At 32.3% G+C, this 24,625-nt stretch overlaps 1 protein-coding gene across 2 annotated transcripts in view; it reads right to left on the bottom strand.

The window, feature by feature from the left end:
* The window catches only part of LOC101894584 (ATP-binding cassette sub-family G member 1), a 97,797-nt gene that overhangs the window by 57,870 nt on the left and 15,302 nt on the right, over positions 1–24,625 (bottom strand). For both annotated transcript variants that reach the window (XM_020035436.2, XM_005179688.4), the window contains 2 exons: positions 8,979–9,343; positions 236–353 (listed from right to left, as the gene is read on the bottom strand). In XM_020035436.2, the coding sequence (XP_019890995.1) occupies positions 236–353; positions 8,979–9,315 (455 nt within the window). In that variant the 5' untranslated portion in view covers positions 9,316–9,343. The remainder of the gene's footprint in view (positions 1–235; positions 354–8,978; positions 9,344–24,625) is intronic.

Here is a 24,625-nt window from a genome sequence, read left to right as displayed (position 1 = left end):
TTTACTAACATAAGATCTGATGTGAAGATGATAGATATCAGAACACCATTTCCTGGTACCTGCCCAACAAAAGAATTACATTTTGATTAACAATTTCTTCGCATAGAATTGGAAATAAATGTTGGATATTCTTCGGTCCACTGTATCTGGTACCTCATACACATTTCAAAATTTTCCAAAAATTCTCACATATCGAAATAAAGCTTACGTATATATCTCTAAATTCACTACTCACCGAAATCCGGTCATTACATTTAGCAGGGTACTCTTTCCCGACCCCGAAGGGCCCATGATGGCGGTCAATTCACCGGAACGAAATGAACCATTAATGCCATGCAGAATTTCTTTTGCAACTGAAATGAAAAGAAAGAAAAAAAAATAAAACAAAAAAATTAATACAAAATGACAACAATAACAAATACACACAACTAATGACTTCATGAAGGCAATACAAAAGGAAAATAGAAATAAAATAAAACAACAGACAAACATGGAAATACAAAAAAAAACCATAGTCATAGTCATAGCCACCGCCAACATGACCCATAAGTCAATGAACAATTTAAAAATGAGTCGTTGTTGTTGCTGCTGCTGCTTTTGTCGTTGTCGTTCGCTTTACATTGTCAACGATGATCATCAATTCATGGTGGGAACTTTGAACAAACATTAACCCATTGTGAGGCGTGTGCCACCACTCTCACGCACACACACACAACTAATATACAAGGTATCTATCTATGTGTGTCATTGATAAGATTGTTGAGTATGTTTTTTTAATAGCACTGCAAAAATATTTGAATTTTAAAAATTATAACAGCAATTAGAACAAGACTATTGAGAGACCGGTAACACTATTACCCCATTTTGTGCCCCATTAGCCCAATTTTCTATTTTTTTTTTGGGGAGTTCTTATCGCAAAATGCCTGACCTTAAAAATTTCAACTAAAGAAAAACTTGTGGCAAACATGTGTGTACTTTATCTCAAATAATTTTGAAGTGGTATTGAATGAATATAGGCTCTACACGAAATCATCACATCATAAATATGTGTAGGTTTGGTAATGTTTAATGAGGGAGGGGCTCCCTCACCAGATATGATAACAAATTGGCCGCTACTGATTAAGTTTTGTTTTCATATTGTGATGTTTAGTTTATGGGACTAATATTTTGGAACTTTTAAATTTTACTTAAGGAGTTTTGATTTTTTGAGAATTTTTACAATTCTTTTTTAAAGATGCCTCAAAGAAACTTATATTCTAAAAGTTAAAATTTATTTTCGCGGATCCAAAACTATGTTTTTAATTCTTCGAAAATTCATAATCGATTTTTTTAAATTTTTGAATTACCATAATCGAAGATTTTTAGAAACAATATTTTTATACTCTCAGTTACATTTGGTACGGCCAAAACGTGCCTCATCGAAATAACGGTTTTAGACCCTAGGTCTCTTTGGACCAAAACCGTTTCAGGGCATTTGTAGTCAATCCGTCTATCTGGCTGGTGCGCACGATAGCTCTCGAAGAGAGTAACCGATTTGATCCTAACTTGGTACAACCTAATATTATTATCAAACTTAAATGGAGTTCGGAGATGGGCGAAATCTGCTCACTTCTTCTTGTACCCCCTCACAATTTAAAATTTTAACAGAAAAATGTTTTAAAACAAGAAAGAATCATAAAATCGAACATTAAAAATCCCAATATTTTTATAAGTGTTGGGCAGGTGCGAAAATGGACAACATCGGCAGTCTCCATAAAATAAGACCCCCACAACGGGTCAAATTTTTGAATAATTAAATCGCTCATAAAATACGAAACGATAATCTGATTCTATTCAAACTTCGCACAGCCAAATACATTTTCAAACCAATATCTGGTGCAAATATGGGATATATCTGGTACCTCCCCAAAAAGGGTCAACATACCACATCCTAAGACGGAAAATTGTCTGTGCAGGTCCACGTCTTCGTATAGCCCCATAAAACGGTACTTCCCGATATTCGGTATTTTGTTGATATTAGCGACATTATTCACGGGAATTGTTTCAAATTTGGTATTTGAAGTCCAAAATGGATACTACACCCTAAGACAGAAAATTGTCTGTGCAGGCCCACGTCTTCATATAGCCCCCATAAAACGGTACCTCCCTATATTCGGTATTTTGATGATTTTAGCGACATTATTCACCGGAATTGTTTCAAAATTGGTATTTGAAGTTCGTTATGGGAACTACAGTCTGTGACAGAAAATTGTCTGTGCGGGTCCAGGTCTTCGTATAGGCCCCATATATCAGTACCTCCCTATATTCGGTATTTTGAGGATTTTAGGTACAATACACACCGAAATTGTTTGTGATGTGGTATTTGAAGTTCGTAATGGATGCTACAGCCTGTGACAGAAAATTGTCTATGCTGGTCCAGGTCTTCGCACAGCTCCAATTAAAGGCACCTCCTTATATACGATATTTTGATGATTTTACCTACATTATTCACCGTTTATTTCAAGTTTCGAATTTGAATATGGTAATGGCTTATGACAAACATTGCCTATGTATGTCCACGTCGTATAGACCCCGATATAACGGCTATATTCGGTATTTTTAAAATTTTAACAGAATTTTTTAAGGATTTTATTTTTTAAAAATTTCCAAATTCGTTGCAAATGGTGGAGGGTATTAAAAGTTCGACACGGCCGAACTTACTGCTTTTTTAACTTGTTTTTGTGTAAGATTCTCTTATGGAAGAATTGTTTCTTTTTCAGAAAAAATAATAGGAAAACATTTACCTTTCACAACCAAAAGGCTTCAAAATCTTTCATTTCGAAGTTCCACATCCAATTTTTCTGTCCAAAAAAAATTCAACGCCTTCATATGGAAACCAACAGTGACTTCAATATCAAATTTGAGAATTTCAGCTCTATGCCTTCGCCCAATACCAAATTTAGTACTCATGTTTAAAACAATGTACATCTCTTTATGCTAAGCACTTACAGTGATACAAAATTGGTACTATTTAGTTCTTCTCGTACAATTACAGTACGCATTTGCAAAACTACCAACAGATACTAACATAGACCTCATTATCAAATGTTGGGATTACAGCTCTATTCCTTCACCCAATGCCCAATTTAGTACCACTTAGTACATTTCGTACAATTTTAGTACACATTTCCCAAACCACCTACAGATCTTTACTACAAATACCAACAGTTATCTAGATATCAAATTTCAAAATTTTATCTCTGTGACTTTAACCAATACAATTTTGTACTTTTCGTACAATTATAGTACACATTGCCAAAAACCACCTCCAAATCTCAATCCCAGATACCAACAGAGAATCAATATCAAATATCGGTGTTACAGATCTATTCCTTCACCCAATACCAAATATAGTTCTACTTAGTACTTTTTGTACAACTATAGCACGCATTTTCAAACCCACCTCCAAATCGTAACCGCAGATACCAACAGTTAGCTAAATATCAGATTTCCCTTCACCTAATACCGAAAATTGTACCATTTAGTACTTTTCGAACAATCATAGTATCCATTCCCAAATCCATCTTCTTCTCCTAACCTTAGACATCAACAGTTATCGCAATATAAAATGTCACGGTTTCAGCTCTGTCTTATAGTACCATGCTGTACTTTTCGTACAATTGTAGTACACATTACCGAAACCACATCCAAATCCCCATTCCAAGATACGAACAGATACCTCAGTATCAAATTTCGGGATTCCAGCTCTATTCCATCACCCAATATCAAATATAGTCCTATTTAGTACTTTTTGTACAACTATAGCACGCATTTTCAAACCCACCTCCAAATCGTAACCTCAGATACCAACAGTTATCTAAATATCAGATTTCAGAATCGCTATCACTTCGACCAATACTAAATTTAGTACTTTTCGTACAAGTGTGGTAAATTTTTTCAAAACAGCCTCCATATCTTAATTCCAGATAGCAACAGGGATCTCAATATCAAATTTCACAATTTCAGTCCTGCACCTTCACCCAATACCAAATGTTCTTTTCCAAACCATTGCCAAATCTCCACCCAATAACAAATTGATACCTCCAAATCTCAGTTCCAGATACCAACAGAGAACTCAATATGAAATTTCGGGATTCCAGCTCTGCTCCTTCACCCAATACCAAATTTAGTACTATTTAGTACTTTTCGTACTGCAACCTTAATACCAAATTTCAGATTTCAAGTACTATCTGCTCACCCAAAATCAAATTGTACCAAATATAGTGCTTTTTAGTACCTTTCGTGCACTTTTGTTACACACGCCTAAAACCGCATCTTTATCACAATCCTATTACTCACAGAAAACCCAATACAAAGTTTCAAAATTCCAGGTTCATTCGTTCACACTAAACCAAAATTGTTCTAAATTTAGTACCATTTGGTACAGTTCGCACACTTAGTACACTTTTCCATAATCTCCTTCATATAACAAACTTACGTTCCAACCTTGATTCTCATACTAAATTTGAAGTTTGTATCTTTATCCGTTTACACAATCCCAAATGGTACCATTTTAGAATTTTAGTACGATTTTAGAACTTTTCATAACCTTAAAGTTCGAATTTCCCAAAAACCTTTTGGTACACCTATCCTGCACTCGATTAGTGAATCTTATTCTAAAATTCATTTCGTTTACCCAATACAAAGTATTACATTTTTTGTACTTCAGTAATTTTAGTACTTTTCGTACCCTTTTATGTATGAATTTCCAAAAACTCAGCCTTATCACATGCCTATGCACCAAGACTGACCCTCGTTCAAATGTACTAGATTCTGATTCGTCTAGGGGTTGATTCTCGGTCAATCAGTCAGGTATTTTGCTACTCATTTATATACTCGTATATAGATGAACTAATTGGCGGAGGGTATAAATTTGTCGGAAAACCGACAGCTACTTTTAACTTGTTTAAACATCTTTTCCAAGGACTAATAATCCTGTTATTTTATTTTTGTTTTCAAGGAGCACCAGGGCCATAGTCTCAAAATGTCTTAAGGAATAATGATTCATGATTTTTATCTTTTTGCAAAATTTTATTTCACTGCCTTGCTAATAGTATTTCTATACCCTCCGCCATAGTATGATGGGTATATTAACTTTGTCATTCCGCCTCTAACATCTCGAAATATACATTTTAGGCCCCATAATATCGATTTAACGATATCTGTCCGTCTGTGGAAATCACTCCAGCTGCCGAACGAATAGAAGTAGTTTGATAAAATTTTACTTAAATTGTGTTTGATCTTCAGGACTTTTGATATGGAAAATGGGCTACATAGGTCCACGTATATAGGTATACGTAGGTAGGTATAACCCCCCTATAATGGTATCTTTCTATATCCGGTATTTTGATAATTTTAGCGACATTATTTACTAGAACTTTTTGAAATTTCGTATTTTAGTTTCTCTATTGTCCATGCAGGTCCTTCGTATAGCAACCATATAAAGGTAACTCCCCATATTCGGTATTTTTCTCATTTCTGTCACATTGTTCACCGGAATTGTTTAAAATTTTGTATTTGGTGGAATATTTTAATGGTGGAGGGTATTTAAAGTTCGACCGGGCAGAGTATGATCATGGATTTTTTTATACCCTCCAACATGCTATGGAAGGTATATTAATTTTGTCATTCCGTTTGTAACTCCTCGAAATACTCATGCCAGACCCAACAAAGTATATATGAAGGGCTCACTGCTATACCGAACCAAGTCATGAAAAATAAAAAATGCCGAAACTAGTGCCAATGTCCCCGCATATGGCAACTCTGTTTACTCTGTAAAGCACAGTGTCAAAAAGTGTTTCGTTCCAAAGATAACGTTAAAAAACCTAAGTCAACGACTGTCATTTTCGTTTTTATTCAAAGCAAAAATGAACCAAGTCAGTGTGTTTCACTTTGAATCAGTGTATATATGGATATCAGCAACGATTCAATGTCGATTTAGTGATGTCCAATCATCTGTCTGTCCATCTGTAGAAATCACTCTAGTTTCCGAGCCGTTTGAAGTAGGTTGATAAAATTTTACTCAGGTAGGTTGAAGTAGGTTGATAAAATTTTACTTTTTGGTCTACAGGGTTTTTGGTATTGGAAATGATCGGTATTTTGATGACTTTAACGACATTATTCACCAAAATTTTTTCATATTTCGTAGTCGGTATTATGATGTTTTTGCGATATTATTTACCGGACTTTTTATGTTTCCTATTTAAATATTGTAATTGGCTGTGCAGGTCCACGTTTTCGTATATACTCCCATATTACGGTAACTCCCTATATTCGGTAATTTTATGATTTTTAAAAGTATGTTTTAATAGCCAAATTCTTTCCAAATTGTAGAGGGTATTCAAAGACCGCACTTACTGCTTTTTTATTTGAGATACTTCCCTAATACACATAAAATCTTAGTATGGACACAATTACAAGAAAATCGTACTTTTATGTCCAATTTTATGCGAAACCATAAATTCCATATTCATCTCATGTTTCTGGTTGAGAAAAATATTTAGATATAGCAAGTTGAAAAGAATCACCGACTTGTTTCGCAAGTTATGACAGATAAAGGTATTGAAAACTTGACCCCTTGTGGGTCATGTACCGGAAGGGGTTCGCAGATATATACCATCTTCACAACAAATATTGTGTTAGCGAATATGTTTGTATGTGTGAAATCTAAAGAGAGTTGGACGATTATTTCGCTTTATTTCAGTTTTGATTTTCAAAATCTTGAACTCTGTGTGGGGAGGTACCAGAAGAAATGATCCGATCTCTACCATCTTTATAACAGATCTTGTGTTGATGGAAATTTTGAGATGTACCAAATCTGAATGGAATTGAATAATTTCGCGTCTTATGAGCTTCATGGATATTCAAAATGTTGACATTTTGTGGGGATGGTACCAGAGGTAGTGGATCGATATATTTCATATTCACAGCAGACCCTGGGATAATAAATATATTCTGATCTGTGTAATTTGAAGACAATCGGAAATTTTCATCACATTTTATAAAAGTTATGATTATTCAAAATTTTTACCCTTTGTGGGGGAGGTACTTGATGGAATGGACCAATATTACCCATTTTCGCAACTGACCTATCACTGATCCAAATATTAGCATGTGCTAAGTTGGAGCACAATCGCGTTATCCATTTTTTCTGTGCAGTAAAATATTTTCTTTGAAAAGGCGAATGGACCCGGCAAAGTGCGTAAGCTTCGCTGCAACAGTGGAAAAGCATACACAAATCAGAAGGGTCTTACGACTTCCGCAAAACGAAATTCAATTTACATTTTAAGTCTCCGAATAAGGATACCTTTCGAATAGGTGATGAACTTGACATGAAAATAAAATTCGATGAAGACGAAAATACAAATTTAATTTTGCAAAATGAACTTCACTTAAAAGCAGCACAGCTAGCCAAAACTCACTGAATACAGAAGTACCATCTGATGAGAACTATTTTTGTACTTTCGACATTCAAAAAGCATTACCTTTTCCAAAGCTATTAACAAATGTTGCTTATTACAACCGGAACATCAACTACATTTAGTCATATAATGAACATTTTATTTTATTTTTTGACTTGGTTCTATAGGTATAAAAACTTCGAATTTTATTCAGAGTAATAATGAACCAAGGCAGGTTTTTTTTATTTTTGAATATTTTTTAGTAATATATTTAAATTATTTTTCTTTTAAATTAATATCATTAGTTAATTTTGAATGTAGACTTTTACATTTTCTTTTGGTAGACTAAAATATTGCTTCCAGAAATTAATTGCAGTGCATTTACTTTACCTCTAAATATCTTGGAATTATGTTTTTATGACTTAGTTCGGTATAGCTGTGAGCCCTTCATATATTCTTGATCAGCGTAAAATTCTAAGACGATTTAGCCATGTCCGTCTGTCTGTTGTAATCACGCTATCTTTCGAACAAATTGAGATAGAAGGCTAAAATTTTGCACACATGTATATTTTGCCAGTAGGCATTCGTGAATAGGCCATGTAGGTCCAAGTTATCATATAGCCCCCATATAACGGTACCTCCCTATATTCGGTATTTTGATGATTTTAGCGACATTATTCACCGGAAATGTTTCCAATTTGGCATTTGAAGTTCGTAATGGATACTACAGCCTAAGATAGAAAATTATCTGTGCAGGTCCACGTTTTCGTGTAGCCCCCATATAACGGTACCCACCGATATTCAGTATTTTGATGATTTTAGCAACATTGTTTACCGGAATCGTTTCAAATTTGGTATTTGAAGTTCGTAATGGATACTTCACCCTAAGTCAAAAAATGAGACATGTAGGTCCACGTCTTCATATAGCCCTCATATAACGGTACCCCCCGATATTCGGTATTTTGATGATTTTAGCGACATTATTTAACGGAATCGTTCCAAATTTGGTACTTTAAGTTCGTAATAGATATTGCAGAATAAAACAGAAAATGGGCCATGTAGGTCCACGTCTTCGTATAGTCCCCATATAACGGTACCTCCCGATATTAGGTACTTCGATGATTTTAGCGACATTTTCCCGGAATTGTTTCAAATATGTAATGGATACTTCAGCCCATGCCAGAAAATTGTCTGTGCACGTCCACGTCTTCGTATAGCCCCCATATAACGGTACCTCCCGATATTCGGTATTTTGATGATTTTAGCTACATTATAAACAGATTATTCTTCAAGTTTCACATTTAAATATTGTATTAACTTATGACAAAAGTTTCCTATGCAGGTCCACGTCGTCGTATAAGCATTCGGTATTTTTAAGATTTTAACAGAATTTTAAACGGATTTTATTTATTTTTTTTTTTTTTTTGAAAATTTCCAAATTCGTTACAAATGGTGGAGGGTATTTAAAGTTCGGCCGGGCCGAGTATGATCATGGATTTTTTAAAAAAAATTTACAAATTTATTTTTTCTCCTACTCACCAAATTTCTTCTCCGCAAACGAGAACTTCTTCACCGTATATCGGATGTTCTCAAATTCAATATCAATTTCTGGACAACGGGCGAATGCTTTCTCAATGTTATCATATTTGTTGTTGTGCGATAAATTATTATTGACTTTTGTTGTTGTTGTGGCAGACTTCAGTGTGGATGATGTTGATGAACTGGCATCGATGGAAATTTCTGAACTGGCAGCTGTTGAACAACAATTCATGGCTAAGGCTCCACCACCGCCACCGCCGCAATCAGTGGCACTGCCAATGGTGGCATTCCCCGTTCCACACCCACTCAAGGGTTTCATATCTTTTATGACCGTCATGGTTGAGAGGGAAAAATACTTTTACAATCTGAAAAAAATGGAAAAATGAAGAAAAAGATGGAAAATCGAATTATTAGTTTGCAATTTCACACTATGTTTATTATTATAATGGCGCGATAATGAAATCGGAATATAATTTATGACATAAATTATTAATCGATTGAGGAAATGTGGAACAGCAGTAGTTGCTTATCGCCGCTAATCCCTTCTGGATTCGTCGTCGGGCTATATAGAAATGTGTTTATTTTGCAAAACTAAGTATTTCTGATCTCAAGGTCACCACTAGCGTGGTGATTACAATATTGCAGCGATATTAGGGTGGCCTATTTATGGGTAGTGATACTGGGCTTCAATTAAAATTACTAATCTTAAGGCTTTAGGGAATACTATCAAAATTCTCCCATTAAAAATGCTAATTAGTTCATTCTTATCAGTCCCAGCCATCATTTTTTTCGCAACCATAGATTTTTGCAAAACTTGCTGGACATGATCATAAAACCTAACATATGCCGACACGAGTTTCTAGTTCAATGAATTTTCACCCTTTTTGTTTTGATCATTTATTTTTTTTTTTTCAATTTTGTTTTGAATTAAACTAATTTATATGATCTGTTTGAAAATTCCAATACTTGATTAAATAAATTAAACATGAAATGATTAAAAAACGTCTCCTAATACCGGATCCGATTCAATTTGTATGATGTCTTTGTGAGTCGATTACTTTGTGACCGATAACACGTGACATCGAACTGAACATGAGGAAAACCTTTTTTTGCAAAATTGTATTAAAATGTTGCCTTATCAGTGGCGGAGGTTACAATTCTTATCAGATTTGTGAATTTTCCGGAATGGAAGGAAATATTTGTTGTCATTAGAAAAATTGCAATCACTGATATACAAGGACCATACAACTTTTTTAAACATATTTTATCTCTAATTTTTGGAGAACTGCCGGAGCTACAAAAGAAAATTTTGGAAAATATTTTCAAGCACTCTTTGAGCAATATTCGTGATTTTTTTTAGAAAATTTTGTTAATGATGTAATCTTAAATTTGAAGAGCATTGAAGACTATTTTTTCAAAAACTCGCAAGCCATAGTTGTGGATTTTTGTAATAAATATTATTTAGTTTTTTTTTTTTATTTTTTTATTTTTTCAAGAATATTTATCGAGGACTCTCTGGCTTTTATTTGCGAATATTTCTTAACGAATTTCAGGTCTATATTCGTGATTTTTTAAGAAAATTTTGTTAAAATTAGAATCATAAAAAATCCATAATTGTGGATTTTTGAAATAAATATTTGTTAATTTTTATTTTCTGATGAAAATTTTGTTTAGGCCATAATCGTAAATTTGAAGGAAGCCATAATTGTGGAATTCTGAAATAAATATTTGTTTTTTTATTTTTTCAAAAATATTTATCGAGGACCCTCTGGCTTTTAATTACGAATTTTTCTTAAGGAGTTTCTGGTCTATATTCGTGATTTTTTTAAGAACATTTTGTTATTTTTAATTGTGGATTTTTGAAATAAATATTTGTTAATTTAATAATAATATTTATTGCGAATATTTCTTAATAACGGACTATGACGCCTATAATAATGGAATAATTCATCAAGGCCTCTTATAGCCATAGCCTTGGTTATTTTAGCAATATTTGCTTGCAAAGACTTTAATTTTGGATTTCAGAGAATACTTTCTAAGAACAGAGATTACTTTTAAGAACATTAAGGACTTTGTTCGCAGAGTTTTTAAAAGTATATTTCTTTTTTTTTCGTTTTTGATTTTTTAGAATATTTTTTTTTCAGGACTCTCATCATGTAAATGGTATTAAATGTACTAAATGGTACTATATGTGGTACCATTTGGTATTGGGTGAACAGATAGTGCTTCAAATCTCACATGAAGATGGTTTCGGAAATGTGTGTTATAAGTGAAGAAAAGCCCTATATGATAATATATAATATATACTGAAGGATAGACATAAAATTCTGAATGTTGGTATTTAGATTATTGATGGTGTCTGTGTTTTATTGTAGGTGGTTTGGAAATGCGTGCTATATTTGTACAAAGCTACTAAACTGGGCGAACAGATAGTGCTTGCAGCTTGAAACTTTTATTGGGGTCACTTTTCAAGTGTAGCCTGGGCAAATGGAGGTGGTTTCGGTAATGTGTAGTATGAGTGTACGAAAAGTACTATATGGTTCTAAATTTGGTATTTGTTGAAGCGATAGAGATAAAATTCTGAAATTTGATATTTAGATACGGTTGAGATTTGGCAATTGTTTGCAAATGTGTCCTATATTTGTACAAAAAGTACTGGGTGAAGGAAAAGGGCTGGAATCGTAAAATTTGAATTGAGATATGTAGGTAGTTTTGGAAATTTTTATAGTACGAAAATGAAATGTGAAGAAATTTGATATTGAGCTGAAAAGAGTATCATAATTGTACGAAAAGTACTAAATGGTACTTAATTTGGTATTGGGTGAAGGAATAGAGCTAAAATCCTGAATTTTGATTCGGATATAACTGTTGGTATCTAGGATTAATATATGGAGGTGGTTTCGGAAATGTGTACAATAATTGTACGAAAGGTACTAAGTGGTACTAAATTTATTATTGGGTGAAGGAATTGATATTGAGGTCTTTGTTGGTATCTGAAATTAAAATTTGTCGAAAGTACTGAACTCTATTTTCTATTGAGTGAAAAGCGGTAGAACTGAAAATGTGAAATTTTATGTTGCGACAACTGATGGTGTCTAGTATTGATATATGGAAGGGTTTTGTAAATGAGTACTAAAATTATAAGAAATGTACCAAATGGTATGAAATTTGGTATTGGGTAATGGGATAGGGCTGAAATTCTCAAATTTGACATTGAGATCTTTGTTAGGCATCAGGAATTGAGATATAGGGCGGTTTTGGAAATTTGATATTTATTGATTGATATTTATCTGAGGTTGAAAATTGGCGGTGGTTTGGAAATGAGTCCTATATTTGTAAGAAAAGTACCAAATTTGGTATTCGGTGAAATTTGTTATTCGGTGGAATCCTAAAATTTGATATTAAGATATGAAGTTGATTTTGGAAAGTGTACTATAATTGTACTAAATAGTACTAAATTTGGTATTAGGTGAAGAAAAGACCTGCAATCCTTAAAGTTGATATAGATGTCGCTTTTGGTGTCTGTGGTTAAGATATGGTTGTTCGAAAAGTACTAAATGGTACTAAATTTGGTATTGGGTGAAGGAATATAGATTAAATTAATTTGGTTTAGGGGTTAATGATGGTTTCTAGGGTTTTTGCACATGTGGAGAGAGTTTTGCACAGAAAAATTGGATGTGGGTCCATTGTGCAATGATTTTACTAATATCCTCCTCGGTAAACATCAAAATGAAATATTCTAAAAACTTTTTGGTGTAAAAGATAAACATTTTCTTATTATTCTTTCCAAAAAAAGTAAAAATCTTGAATTCTATATAAAACTCAAATATCTGAAAATTTGGTACGATACATGAATTTTAATTAAAAAAATGGAAACTGAAAATTTGTTCAGTTTTTGAGTAAAAAGGCCTAACACGAACTGATGGAGTGAATCTAAAATTTTAAGGACTTTTTTTGCAGACCAATTAGAAGGCACTTTCAAGTATGAGATATTTTTGGAAAAGGTTGAAATGAGCGTGAGACACCAGTTATAGTGGATTGAAGTTTTTACCACAGTGGGTCAAACCTATCAATACTTATTTCTCTCATAATTTGCAAATCACGACTTGTTTTCAAATACTTCTTTCAGGTATGGAAATTAGATATTTTTAGAAAAATATCAGCTATCATAGGCTAAGAAATTATTTCTCAAACAAAAGTCATTTCTCGCTGACTGAGATTTTTTGATGTCTGAAAAATAAATAATTTTCTGCTTGGACATTTTTATTCTGTGTAGGAAATTATTTTTGGATTCTCCAAATACTCTTCAATAAAATTGCTCTGTGTGGCATTAACTTCATTATGGCATTTGTAGGTTTTAATTAATTTATCCTTGGCGTTACAATGATACCTCAAAAGAAAAATGCATGTTAACAAGTTTTTATTGGTAATTTTACTGGCCCGACAAATGATACCACTTAACATTGCCTTATCGGTCAGTGGTGCATTTAATTGCCAGCCATGGAACTACGAAAATTGGTTTTTTCCCAACCAAGATTTTTCTTGCATTATTCTGGTCTATGAACTTGCCTTTAGCTGGTGTGCCATGAAGTAAATGCAGCAGTTTTACCATGGCTTCCACCATCCAACTAGCGCGATGAAAATACCTATGCACTTTTTTTATAGGAACAGCCACCCGAAGAACAGCCATCATCCACCAGACCAACGACACAGAATTTTGAACCGGTTTGAATGGAGGTGCTTGCTTGGTGGATTCCTTTAGCTCTGGCTTTGTTTTATTTTATTTTTGGCCAGATCTGAGTTTTAGTGACTGTTTTACAAAAAAAAAAAAAAAAAAAACAGAAAAAAATTAAAACAACCAACTTAGAACCGGTCTAAGCTGATTTAGCACAAAACGATTGCGAAATTTATTCAATTCACCAGACACTTTTAATTCGATACTGAAGTGAATGAGAATAGTATTTGTTTTTAGGCAATTTTTGATTTAAATCTATAAATATTAATTTCTTTTTTGGGAATTGATGTTTAAAATTCCACTTTTGATTGTCAGATATTAGAAAGAATTATTTCATTAGAAAAAAAAAGTTCAAAGTTCTACATAAATATGTATTCTATTCCCGATTTGCATAAAAATGCATTTCGAAACTCTCATTTATTGGCCGAACTCGGAAATACCTTCGTGTCAAATATTAATGTGAATATATTAGCCGGAAACATGTATTAAAGTTATTAAATTAATATTTATGTGGAACTAATAAATTTTCAACTATTGATTTTAATAGCTTGTGGTTCATTAAATCGAAATAATTTAATGTCAATAATTCTGCGTCAGAGAAATGAAGATTTTTTTTGTAAAAAAAATATAACTGATTTGGAAACTGATTTTCGAAAATCCTTAGCTGTATATACAGGGTGAGATAAAAAACTGCAACAAAGTCAAATGCCATATTTTTTACATTTTTTTTTTTCGATTTTATTGAATGAAAGCAAAAAATGTCGGAAACAGCATCAAATTTTAGAATAAGTAGCCCCAGACAAATGAAGATTTTTTTATAAAAAAATCATCAATGCTTTGGGTACTGATTTAAAAAAAAATTCGCATTTATTACCCGATCCAGATTAAATTTTGCACAAACCATTTTTTTGGCCCAAGGACGAACCCTTTTAAAATTGGAGATAATCGGTAAAAATTTAGATATAGCTCCCATATATATGTTCGTCCGATTTGGATTTTATTGTGCACCAAACGTGTAATATCAGCCCGAATAATATGGAATTTTGCACATACATCCAAATTAGGCCTGAAAATAAGTATGCCACATTTGATCGAAATCGGTTCAGATATAGCTATGGCTCCAAGATGTATTTTTCATCCTATTTGTTATTTTAGTCTTTCGCACTCCGTAACAACAATATTTGGGGAAATATATCAAATACAGCTCAGAAACACATTTGCTAAATTTTACCGAGATCGGTTCGGATTTAAATATATCTCCCATATATAACCTCGTCCGATTTTTTTGTGCACCAAACGTCTAATATTCGCCCAAATGGAATGAAATTTGGCACTTACGACCGAATTGAGTCTAGAAGCTAGTATGTCAAATTTGATGAAGATCGGTTCAGATAAAGCTATAGCTACCATATATATTGTTCATCCGATTTGTTATATTTGTTAGCCACAGCCGTAATTTGCACTCCGTAACAACGATATTTAGGGAAATATATGAAATACAGCTCAGAAATATGTTTGCCAAAGTTTATCAACATCGGCTCAGATTTGGATATGGCTCCCATATCTATCAACTGGGCAATACAATTCCGAATTTAAAAAATACAAACGTTTCGGCATATTTAGTCTTTTGAAATTTAAATTTCCATAAAAACTAAACTCCCATAAAAACTTTTAATTGTTATGTGGAGCTCTACTAAATTAGCAAATTGGTGTAGGGTATCATACAGTCGGCCTCGCCCGACTTTAAGACTACTGTTTTTCCATTTTTTTTTTTTTTTTTGAATGAAAGCAAAAAAAGTCGGAAATAGCATCAAATTTTTGAAAGGGTTTAGATTTGTTCCATTTGGTCACCTTTGGCACGAATTATGGCCTTCAAACGGCCAATGAAACTGTCACACGCTGCCCGATTGGTACTCTGCGATATTTTGGCCCATTCCCGGCGAAGCGCTTGCTTAAGGTGATCGACACTTTGGTATTTTTTAGTGCCAACCTTGCTTTCCAAAATACTCCAGACGCAACAGTCCAACGGATTGGTATCCGGAGATATTGGTGGCCATTATGCGCTGGAAATGAAGCAAGGAACCTCATTGTGTAACCATTCTTTTGGGTGGCGCGTGCTGAGTGCGATGGTGCTGAGTCCTGTTGGAATGTCCAATATCTGCGGCCAAAATGTTTGCGTAGCCAAGGCTCTAATATACCCCCCAGAATATTTTCGCGATAATATTCGGCATTTATTCTGATGCCATGGTCGATTAATACGAGCAGAGAGCGATCATCGGCTGTTATGGTGGCCCACACCATCACCAAGGCTGGCGCTTGAGTTCTGGTGGCCAACCGAAGGTGCACATTTTCAGCTGACCTCTTTGGCAAGTAAACACGATCATTTTGTTGGTTTACAAACTGCTGGACAACGAATGTTTCCTCGTCGGAGAAAACCAAATTCGGCAGTTCACCACTTTTGGCCAAGCGAAGCAACCCTTTAGCTCGTTTGAGTATATTTTCTTTCAGTTGTGGTGTAAGTTCTTGCACTTTTTGGAATTTCAATGGCTTTACACCGAGCTCATTATTTAATATTTGCCGAATGGAATATTGCGATATGTTCAGCTCACGAGTCATTTCTCGGTCACTGCGACGCGGGTTTCGATCAAGTCGCTTCCGTACTTTTCGAAATATTTCTTCGGATGTCGCTGTTTTCTTCCGACCACTTCCTTGACGTCGGTATACGCTACCAGTATCACGGTAACGAGCGATGGTAGGAGACATAAAAGATTTATTCACATTTAAATGCTGGATTGCTCTAACGATAGCCACTTGTGGTTTATCAACCAAATATAAAGAAATCACACTATTACGCTTAGACTCCATCACGAATAACTTTTTTTCTGGAAAATTCTCACCAAAGTGCTTTTGTTCGCTTGTAAACAATATAATGAGATGTCACTGGAATAATTTTAACACCTGTCGGACGAGTGGCTTGGAAATGACAGCAGTCTGAATTTGGTTGCAGTTTTTTCTTCTCACCCTGTATAGTCCAAATCTGGCACGTCACAATATTTATATCACATTTATTTAAGTCCGATACGAAATGGACTCCATAGAGAGTCACACATTTGAATAATCATAACAGAAGTCAAAATGTATTTAAATAATCGAACATTGACTGAGGGTATACATCTGTCGGCAAAACCGAGTGATACTTTTTCACATGTCAAGAATATGTTTTCAATGGCCAAAAAGGACTTGGATTTTCTAAAAATATATTTTTCGGATTTTTAAGAATTTTAAGGACTATCGTCGTTGTAAACTTATAACTAAGAATCTTTTTTTTTTTTCAAGAAAAAAGGCCTTAATTCATAAAAAATTTAATGGAATATCTGGTCTACCAAATTTGGATTTTTTAAGAATATATGTGTATGTTCCTACAATGACTTAAAGAAACCTCCAACACCCCACCCCAACCCAAAAAAAAATAATGATTCCAAATTATAAGCTTCATTTGACTGTTGTTTTTTTAACCTCTCCGATGTAATGCCAATTTCCCAAGCATAGTCATATTAATAGTCCACCCCATTCTAAATCAGAAGTGGGCATATTTATTTCCTATTCGAATTGCCAATAAATTTGTAATAATGAGTGGTTGCTTGCAGTATTTTTTATTTTCACACAGAAATGTGGCACAAAGTCCACTGTAAAAAAAAAACAACAACAACTAAACAAAAACAAGGTTAATTGGGTGAAAACTTTCACCCAATGACGGGCTATAATAAAAAAAAAACAGCACCAACAACATGTGATGGCAAAAATATTCAGATTTGCTTTTTCAAAATTTTATACAATATCAGGAAAATAATGAAGATCTCTCTATGATGATGATGGTCACATATGAACCAGAGAAAAAACTGTGCAATATTGCGGGGTGAGGGTGTTAGAATGACATGACACATCAGGGGAAATCATCAATACCGGCACCTAGACTTGTAAATGATTTTTTGTTTCCAATGCGTATTTTCAATAATATATATAAAAAATAAATACATTTCTAATTAATTAAAACAAGAAATTATTATTACTTGTGATTTCCTCATTTATTTACATTTCTATGAATGTTGTCCATAGAAAACATGTTAAGCCGATCAATGGGAATGGCTTGGTGTTTTAACGAATATAACAAAGAGATGTGAACGCCACAATTAATGACAGCGATTCTCAGCGATAAATGATTTAAATGTGGATTTTTATAAGAAAACATTTCAATTTTTTCTAGGCCCATTGTTTAAGAATTTTCTTCAATGTCAGATTCAAGGATTGCCAGAGCTTTGAACTTGAATTTTTAAAAATAATTTTAAACATATCACAAAAGTGGTAAACCCTGATTTTTTATAAGCTGTTTAATCAAGATGCACCCCCGAAATTTGAAATAATATATTCTCAGGGTGTAGTTTTTTCTAAAAGATTTCAAGAATCAATAAATCTTATTTTTTCAAATTTTCAAACATAAATTATCCACAAAAAAATTAAGGATCAATCGTGTATTTTTCTAGAATTTTTTCTCAAAGTCCAAACGTGGATTTTTTTTAAATTTTTTCAAGGATCAATCGTGGCTTTTTCAAATTTCTTTTCTCAAGGTCCAAACGTGGATTTTTAATGTTGATTTTTTAAACAATTTTTCCAAGGATCAATCGTGGATCTTTTAAGATTTTTTTTCAAGGATCAATCGTGGATTTTTCTATTTTTTCAAGGATCAATCGTGGATTTTTTAAAAAAAACTTTTTCAAGGATCAATCGTGGATTTTTTAAACAATTTTTTCAAGGATCAATCGTGGATTTTTTAAATAATTTTTTCAAGGATCAATCGTGGATTTTTTAAACAATATTTTCAAGGAACAATAGTGGATTTTTTAAACAATTTTTTCAAGGATCAATCGTGGATTTTTTAAACAATTTTTTCTAGGATCAGTTGTGGATTTTTTTGAACAATTTTTTCTAGGATCAGTTGTGGATTTTTTTGAACAATTTTTTCAAGGATGAATCGTGGATTTTTTAAACAAATTTTTCAAAGATCAATCGTGGATTTTTTAAACAAATTTTTCATGGATCAACCGCGGATTTTTTTTTAACAATTTTATAAGAAACGTGCATTTTTCTCAAGGTTCAATAGTGTTTTTTTTTTTTTCAGAATTTTTTCTCAAGGTCCAAACATGATTTCTCAAGGTCCAAACGTGGATTTTTTAAAAATTGTTATCTCAAGGTTTAAACGTGAATTCTTCAAAAAATTTAAAATTTATCTCAAGGTTCGAACGAGAATTTTTCTCGAGGCCCCAATGTAGATTTTTCTAAAAAATTTCTTAAGGTCTAAGCGAGGATTTTTTTAAACAATTTTTCGTAAGGTCTAAATGTGGATTTTTAAGAATTTTTTTCTCAAGGTCCAAATGTCTATTTTTTATGAATTTTATTCAAGGATCAATTCTGGATTTTTTTAAAATTTTTCTGCAAGGATTTTTTAAACAATTTTAGGAGGGACCATCAGAACTTCAATTGTGGATTTTTTACGATATTTTTTTTTTATCAAAAGCCAATTTTTATTTTTGTCCAAAAGCCAATTTTTGGAGAATCTTTTTTTAGTCAAAATCTAATTGTGGACAATTTGAGATTTTTTCTCAAGATTTTTTGTCTCAAAAAAAGATTTTTCAATTTCTCAATTGACCAGCAAATGTGTATTTTTTTCAAAGCCTATCGTAATTTTTTTGGAAAATGTTTCTAAAATTTCAAAAGTGTATTTTTAAAAAAATAAAAGAATAGGGAACCTTAAAATAAACGTGGATTAAAAAAAATCAAAGATCAAAATATGTGGATTTTTTAAGATTTTTTTTTAAAAAATCAAAGAAAAATAAATTTGAATTTTTAAAATATATTGTCGAGGATTTTTTAAGGACCATTTTGAACGTGGATTTTTTTTTTTCAAAAATTCTCTTCAGATTCAATTTGGATTTTTAAGAAATTTTTCTCAAAGTCCAAAAGTGGATTTTAAAGTTTTTTCCTCAGGTCCAGACGTGGAACTCAGATAAGAGTCATCTTAACATGTGGGCATTAATTAATAAAATGAATTTAAAAAAAAAATTAAATGAACAAGGATTTAAAAAAGATAAAGGACCAATAAATATGGCTGAAAAAATTTCAATAAATTAAGAAAATGCTGGATTATTTTTTGAAAGAACAATTTTAAACGTTTCATTTTAGGACCAATTTTGGAGAATATTTCTTAAGCATTCATTATTCTAAGAATGGATAGAATGGCATTTTTTCTATAGTCCATGTTTGATAAGATTTTTTCACGGACCTACTTTTAAGAATATTATTGAGGCCAGTTTTTAGGAATATTTTCTCAAGAACCAATTTTTAACAATATTCTTTTAAGGACCAACTTCGAGTAATGTACTTTTAAAACTTAATTTTTAAGAGGGTTTCCTACAGGGATCAATTTTTATAAATTTTTGTTCACGGACAAATTTTTTGGAATACATTTTTTCAAGGACATTTTTTTTAGAAATACATTTTTTCAAGGATAGACATTTTAGTATATTTTTACACCAAATTTTCATAAATTTCCTGAATATAATTTTTTTTAACTTTTTCACAAGGGCAAAAATATAATGTTTCAAAGGTCAATTTTAATCTATTTTTAAGAATTTTTGAAGGAAGGGCCATTTTTGGAAAATATTTCATAAGGAACCATTTTTCAAATTTTTTGTAGAACGAATTTTTAAAAATATTTTTCTAGGCCAGCTTTTAGAAATATTTTCTCAATAACCAATTTTTAACAATATTTTTTTCAAAGGCCAATTTCAAAGAATGTAATTTAAAAACACATTTTTACGAATATTTTCTTTCAATGTTCAATTCTTAAAAGTTTTTGATCGCAGACAATTTTTTATTTAGGAATACATTTTTTTTTCTAGGACCAATTGTTGGAAATAATTTTTCAATGATTAAGTTTTAAGAATATTTTTACACAAAATATTCATAAATTTTCGAACACGGAATATAAGATTTTTTCCTTTTTTTAAGCTAAAAATACTATTTTATAAAAATATCTTTTGCAAGGTCTTTCCGTATAAATGTCGTGCAATTTTTTTTTTTTTTTGAAAAATGTTTTTTTTTTTTTTTGTATATTTTACAAAAATTACACTTCATTATGTGTGCACATTTGTTTACTTGTAGCAATATCTTATATCGAATAAGAAACAGTTATCTTTTTAAAACCCATTTTTTAGAGTTTGTTTTCAATGACCAATTCTTAAGAACTTTTGTTCGCGATCAAATTTTTAGAAATACGGTTAAGGGCTAATTTTAAAAATTTGAAGAATCCAAATTTAAGTACATTTTTACACCAAATTTTCATAAATTTCCTGACACTGAATATTAAATTTTTTATTTTTTTTCTAAGGCAAGCTATATAAGAATATCTTTTGCAAGGTCTGTCTGTACAAATGTTGTATTTTTTTTTTTTTTTTTTTTTTTTTTTTTTTGAAAAATGTTTAAAAATATTTTTTGCAAGAATGACAGATCTTTATGCGCACATGTTATTGCTTTGAGCAGTATATTGTTATTGATTAAGGATCAAGTTATTTTTTTTAATCAGGAATACCAATGACCCGATTATATTTTGAAATTGTCATAAATAATAAATAATTGAAAAGAAAAAAAATAATTACAAATATTTTCCTATAGAAAAGAATAATTATGTTGCCATAACCTAGTTGGAGAGTCCGAAAATGACCATAACCCATGCACCATTCCAGTACATTTTATTTATAAATTCCTGAACACATATAGCGTGAGATTTCATATCAAATTGTTAGTTTTGTGATAACAACCCCCAATTCAAGTACTGATACAAATGAAAGTACTTCAAATTTGTTTCTAATCTCAAAATTTGTTTGCAACGAGAAAATCACATGCACACGAAATGCCATAAAACTGACCTACACACACGACAATTTTGAATATTTTTTTGGTTTTTGGTGATTATTTCCTTCTAGATGTTTTTTTCTTTCTATCTTTTTTTTTTGTGGTTATGAAAATATTCCATTACCTTGCATTTGCAAAAAAAAAAACACACGCCAGCTGGCAAATATTTGTTGTCTAGTGTTATTGAACAAAACAAAAACAAAGAACTTTATTGAATGTTTATTTTTATTTTCAAAATAAGGCTAAATATACATTCACATAAACAAATTGATTCATGGGCAGGCAAATGTGTAAAAAAAAAAAAAGATTTTACAAGCATCATCTGATCGAAATGCGTCACACGCAATTGGAAGAGAGAAAAATATTTATGTAAATATCGACTCATACGCCCCAAATATGTCAATGGCAAACAGAAAAGGGTAATTTAAAAAGGGTAAAAAATTTTTAAAGAAGGGAAAATAATTAATGCATTTATTCTAAAAATTCTGTTCTCACAAAGCGAGAATCTTCAGACACGAGGGGTCATCAGCTTTTGGATTTAAAATAATAATAAAATATAAAAAATAATAATAATTCGAGAACTTTGTAAAATCATTTTTGACTCGAAAATTAAAAAAAAAAAAAAAAAACAAAAATAAAAATTTTGTAATTCGTGGATTTTCTATTATTTTTTAACTATTTTTTTAAACTATTGTTTTCTACATTTTTCGATTGCACATACAAAAAATATACATAAACTATTAACAACAGCTGATCATACGAGATGACCTATATATTTTCGCAGTTGTCTGGTAGTGGCCTGATAGCGAAATTCGCTCTAAAGAAGATAAAAGACATTGCGAAAATAAATGCACAGAAATAATTATCTGTTCATGTGGACAGTGGAGCATATGTACTGTATGTATGTGTTTACAGTATGTTTGTGACAATGTGCATGCTTAGAACCGGCATGGACATAATGAACTTTGGAATTTTTATACCATCAACCATATAGCGACAGAGGGATATATATTATTTGACACTTCAAAAACGTCCCTCATCAAAATAACAATTTTAAGGCCTGGGTCTCTTTGGACAAAATCCTTTTTAGGACACTTGGAGTCGATCTAGCGATGTCCGTCTGTCCGTTTGGTTGGTGCCCACGATAACTCTCGAAATAAGTGTCCGATTTGGACCAGACTTGGTACATCGTAATATTATTATCAGACTTAGTTTGAGTTCGGAAATGGGCAATGTCGGTCCATTTCTTCTGGTACCTCCCCCACAAAAGGTCAACATTTTCAGAAAATAATTTTACTTAAAGAAAAAGAAAGGATCATTAAATTTTCTGCAAACTTTGCAAATCCTAATATTTTTAATAGAGCTAAGTCAGGTGCAAAAACTGCTGCACAAGCCAGCAATTATCCATCCTCAAAGGGACAAAATTCTGAATAATCATAATTCTTATAAAATGTAAAATAATTGTCTTCAAATCTTGCACATATCAATATTTCTATCAACATATAAAATGGTATAAAGAACGGATAGAACGGACTCCACCTATTTGGAACCTCCCCGACCACGCTTCAAAATTTTGAATAATTATAACTCTCATAAAATGCCAAATATGCATTCGATTATCTTTAAATTTTATACATCACAATATTTTTTATTAACTGGTGTGAAGATGGTAGATATCGATCCACTCCTCCCCCACAAACGGCTCAACATTTTGAATAATCATGAAGCTCATAAAACGCGAAATGTGCATCCGATTATTTTCAAACTGGGCACCTCCTAATATTTCTACCAACACAATATTAGGTATGAAGATGGTTCTTCTGGTACTTCTCCCACAATGGGTAACAATTTTCAATTCTTTTCCCTCAAAACTTGCAAAAAATCAGCGATTTATTTCAAACTTGGCATGTCTACATATTTATATTAACCAGATATGAAGTGATTATGAAATTTATCAGCCCCCTTTCCTCTCCATCCTAGGCACCAACAGTGGTCGAAAAATAATAACATTTTGTACTTTTCGAACAACACCAGATACCAACTCGATAGCAAATATTGGAATTTAATATCTATCCCAACCCCAATGGCAAAATTGTTGTGGCATTTAGCATTTTTATAGTGCGTATTTCCAAAACCACCCCTTCTTTAAACTACAGACACCAACACTGACATTCATTCATAAAATTATTGTAAATATTTCCAAAATCACCTGCATACAAGAGGGACCCAATTTCAAATTTGTGATGCCAGCTCTATCCCTTAACCCAATAAACCAAATTTAGCAGCATTTAGCAATTTAGCAATGATAGTACACATTTCCAAAATTACCTCCACATCTCAATTCCAGATACCAACAGAAACCCTAATATCAAATTTTAAGATTCCCGACTCAATACCAAATTTAGGACCATTTAGTACTTTTCGTAAAAATATAGGATGCATTTCCAAACCATCGCCAAATCTCAAACACAGATATAATCAGTAATCTAATAATCAAATTTCAGAAATTTATCTTTATCCTTTTTGTACAATTATAAAACATATTTCCGAAACCATGTCGATATGTCCAGGCTGCACATGACCCAATACCAAATTGTACTAAATATAGAACTATTTAGTACTTTTCCTGAACTTAAGGTACACATTTCCTAAACCAGCTTTTATTCACCAAAGTCGCGCCAACAGGGACTCAATACAAAATCCCTGCTGCGTGGATTCACCCTTAACCAAACTGTTTCAAATTTAGTGCCGTTCGCACACTTAGTACGCATTTCCAAAACCACTTTCATGCATCAATCTTTCTTTCCAACCTTGATTCTCATTCTAAACAGCAAGTTTTTAGCTCCACACATTCACATAGTACCAAATTGTACCACTTTAGAAATTTGGTATAATTTTATAAATTTTCGTAACCTTTAAGTTCGAGTTTCTAAAAACCCTTTGG

Source organism: Musca domestica, unplaced genomic scaffold (assembly GCF_030504385.1).
Source record: "Musca domestica strain aabys unplaced genomic scaffold, Musca_domestica.polishedcontigs.V.1.1 26, whole genome shotgun sequence".
NCBI classification, from domain to species: domain Eukaryota; kingdom Metazoa; phylum Arthropoda; class Insecta; order Diptera; family Muscidae; genus Musca; species Musca domestica.
The sequence above is the reverse complement of the archived record's forward strand: the minus strand, read 5'-3'. Positions and strand labels throughout refer to the sequence as shown.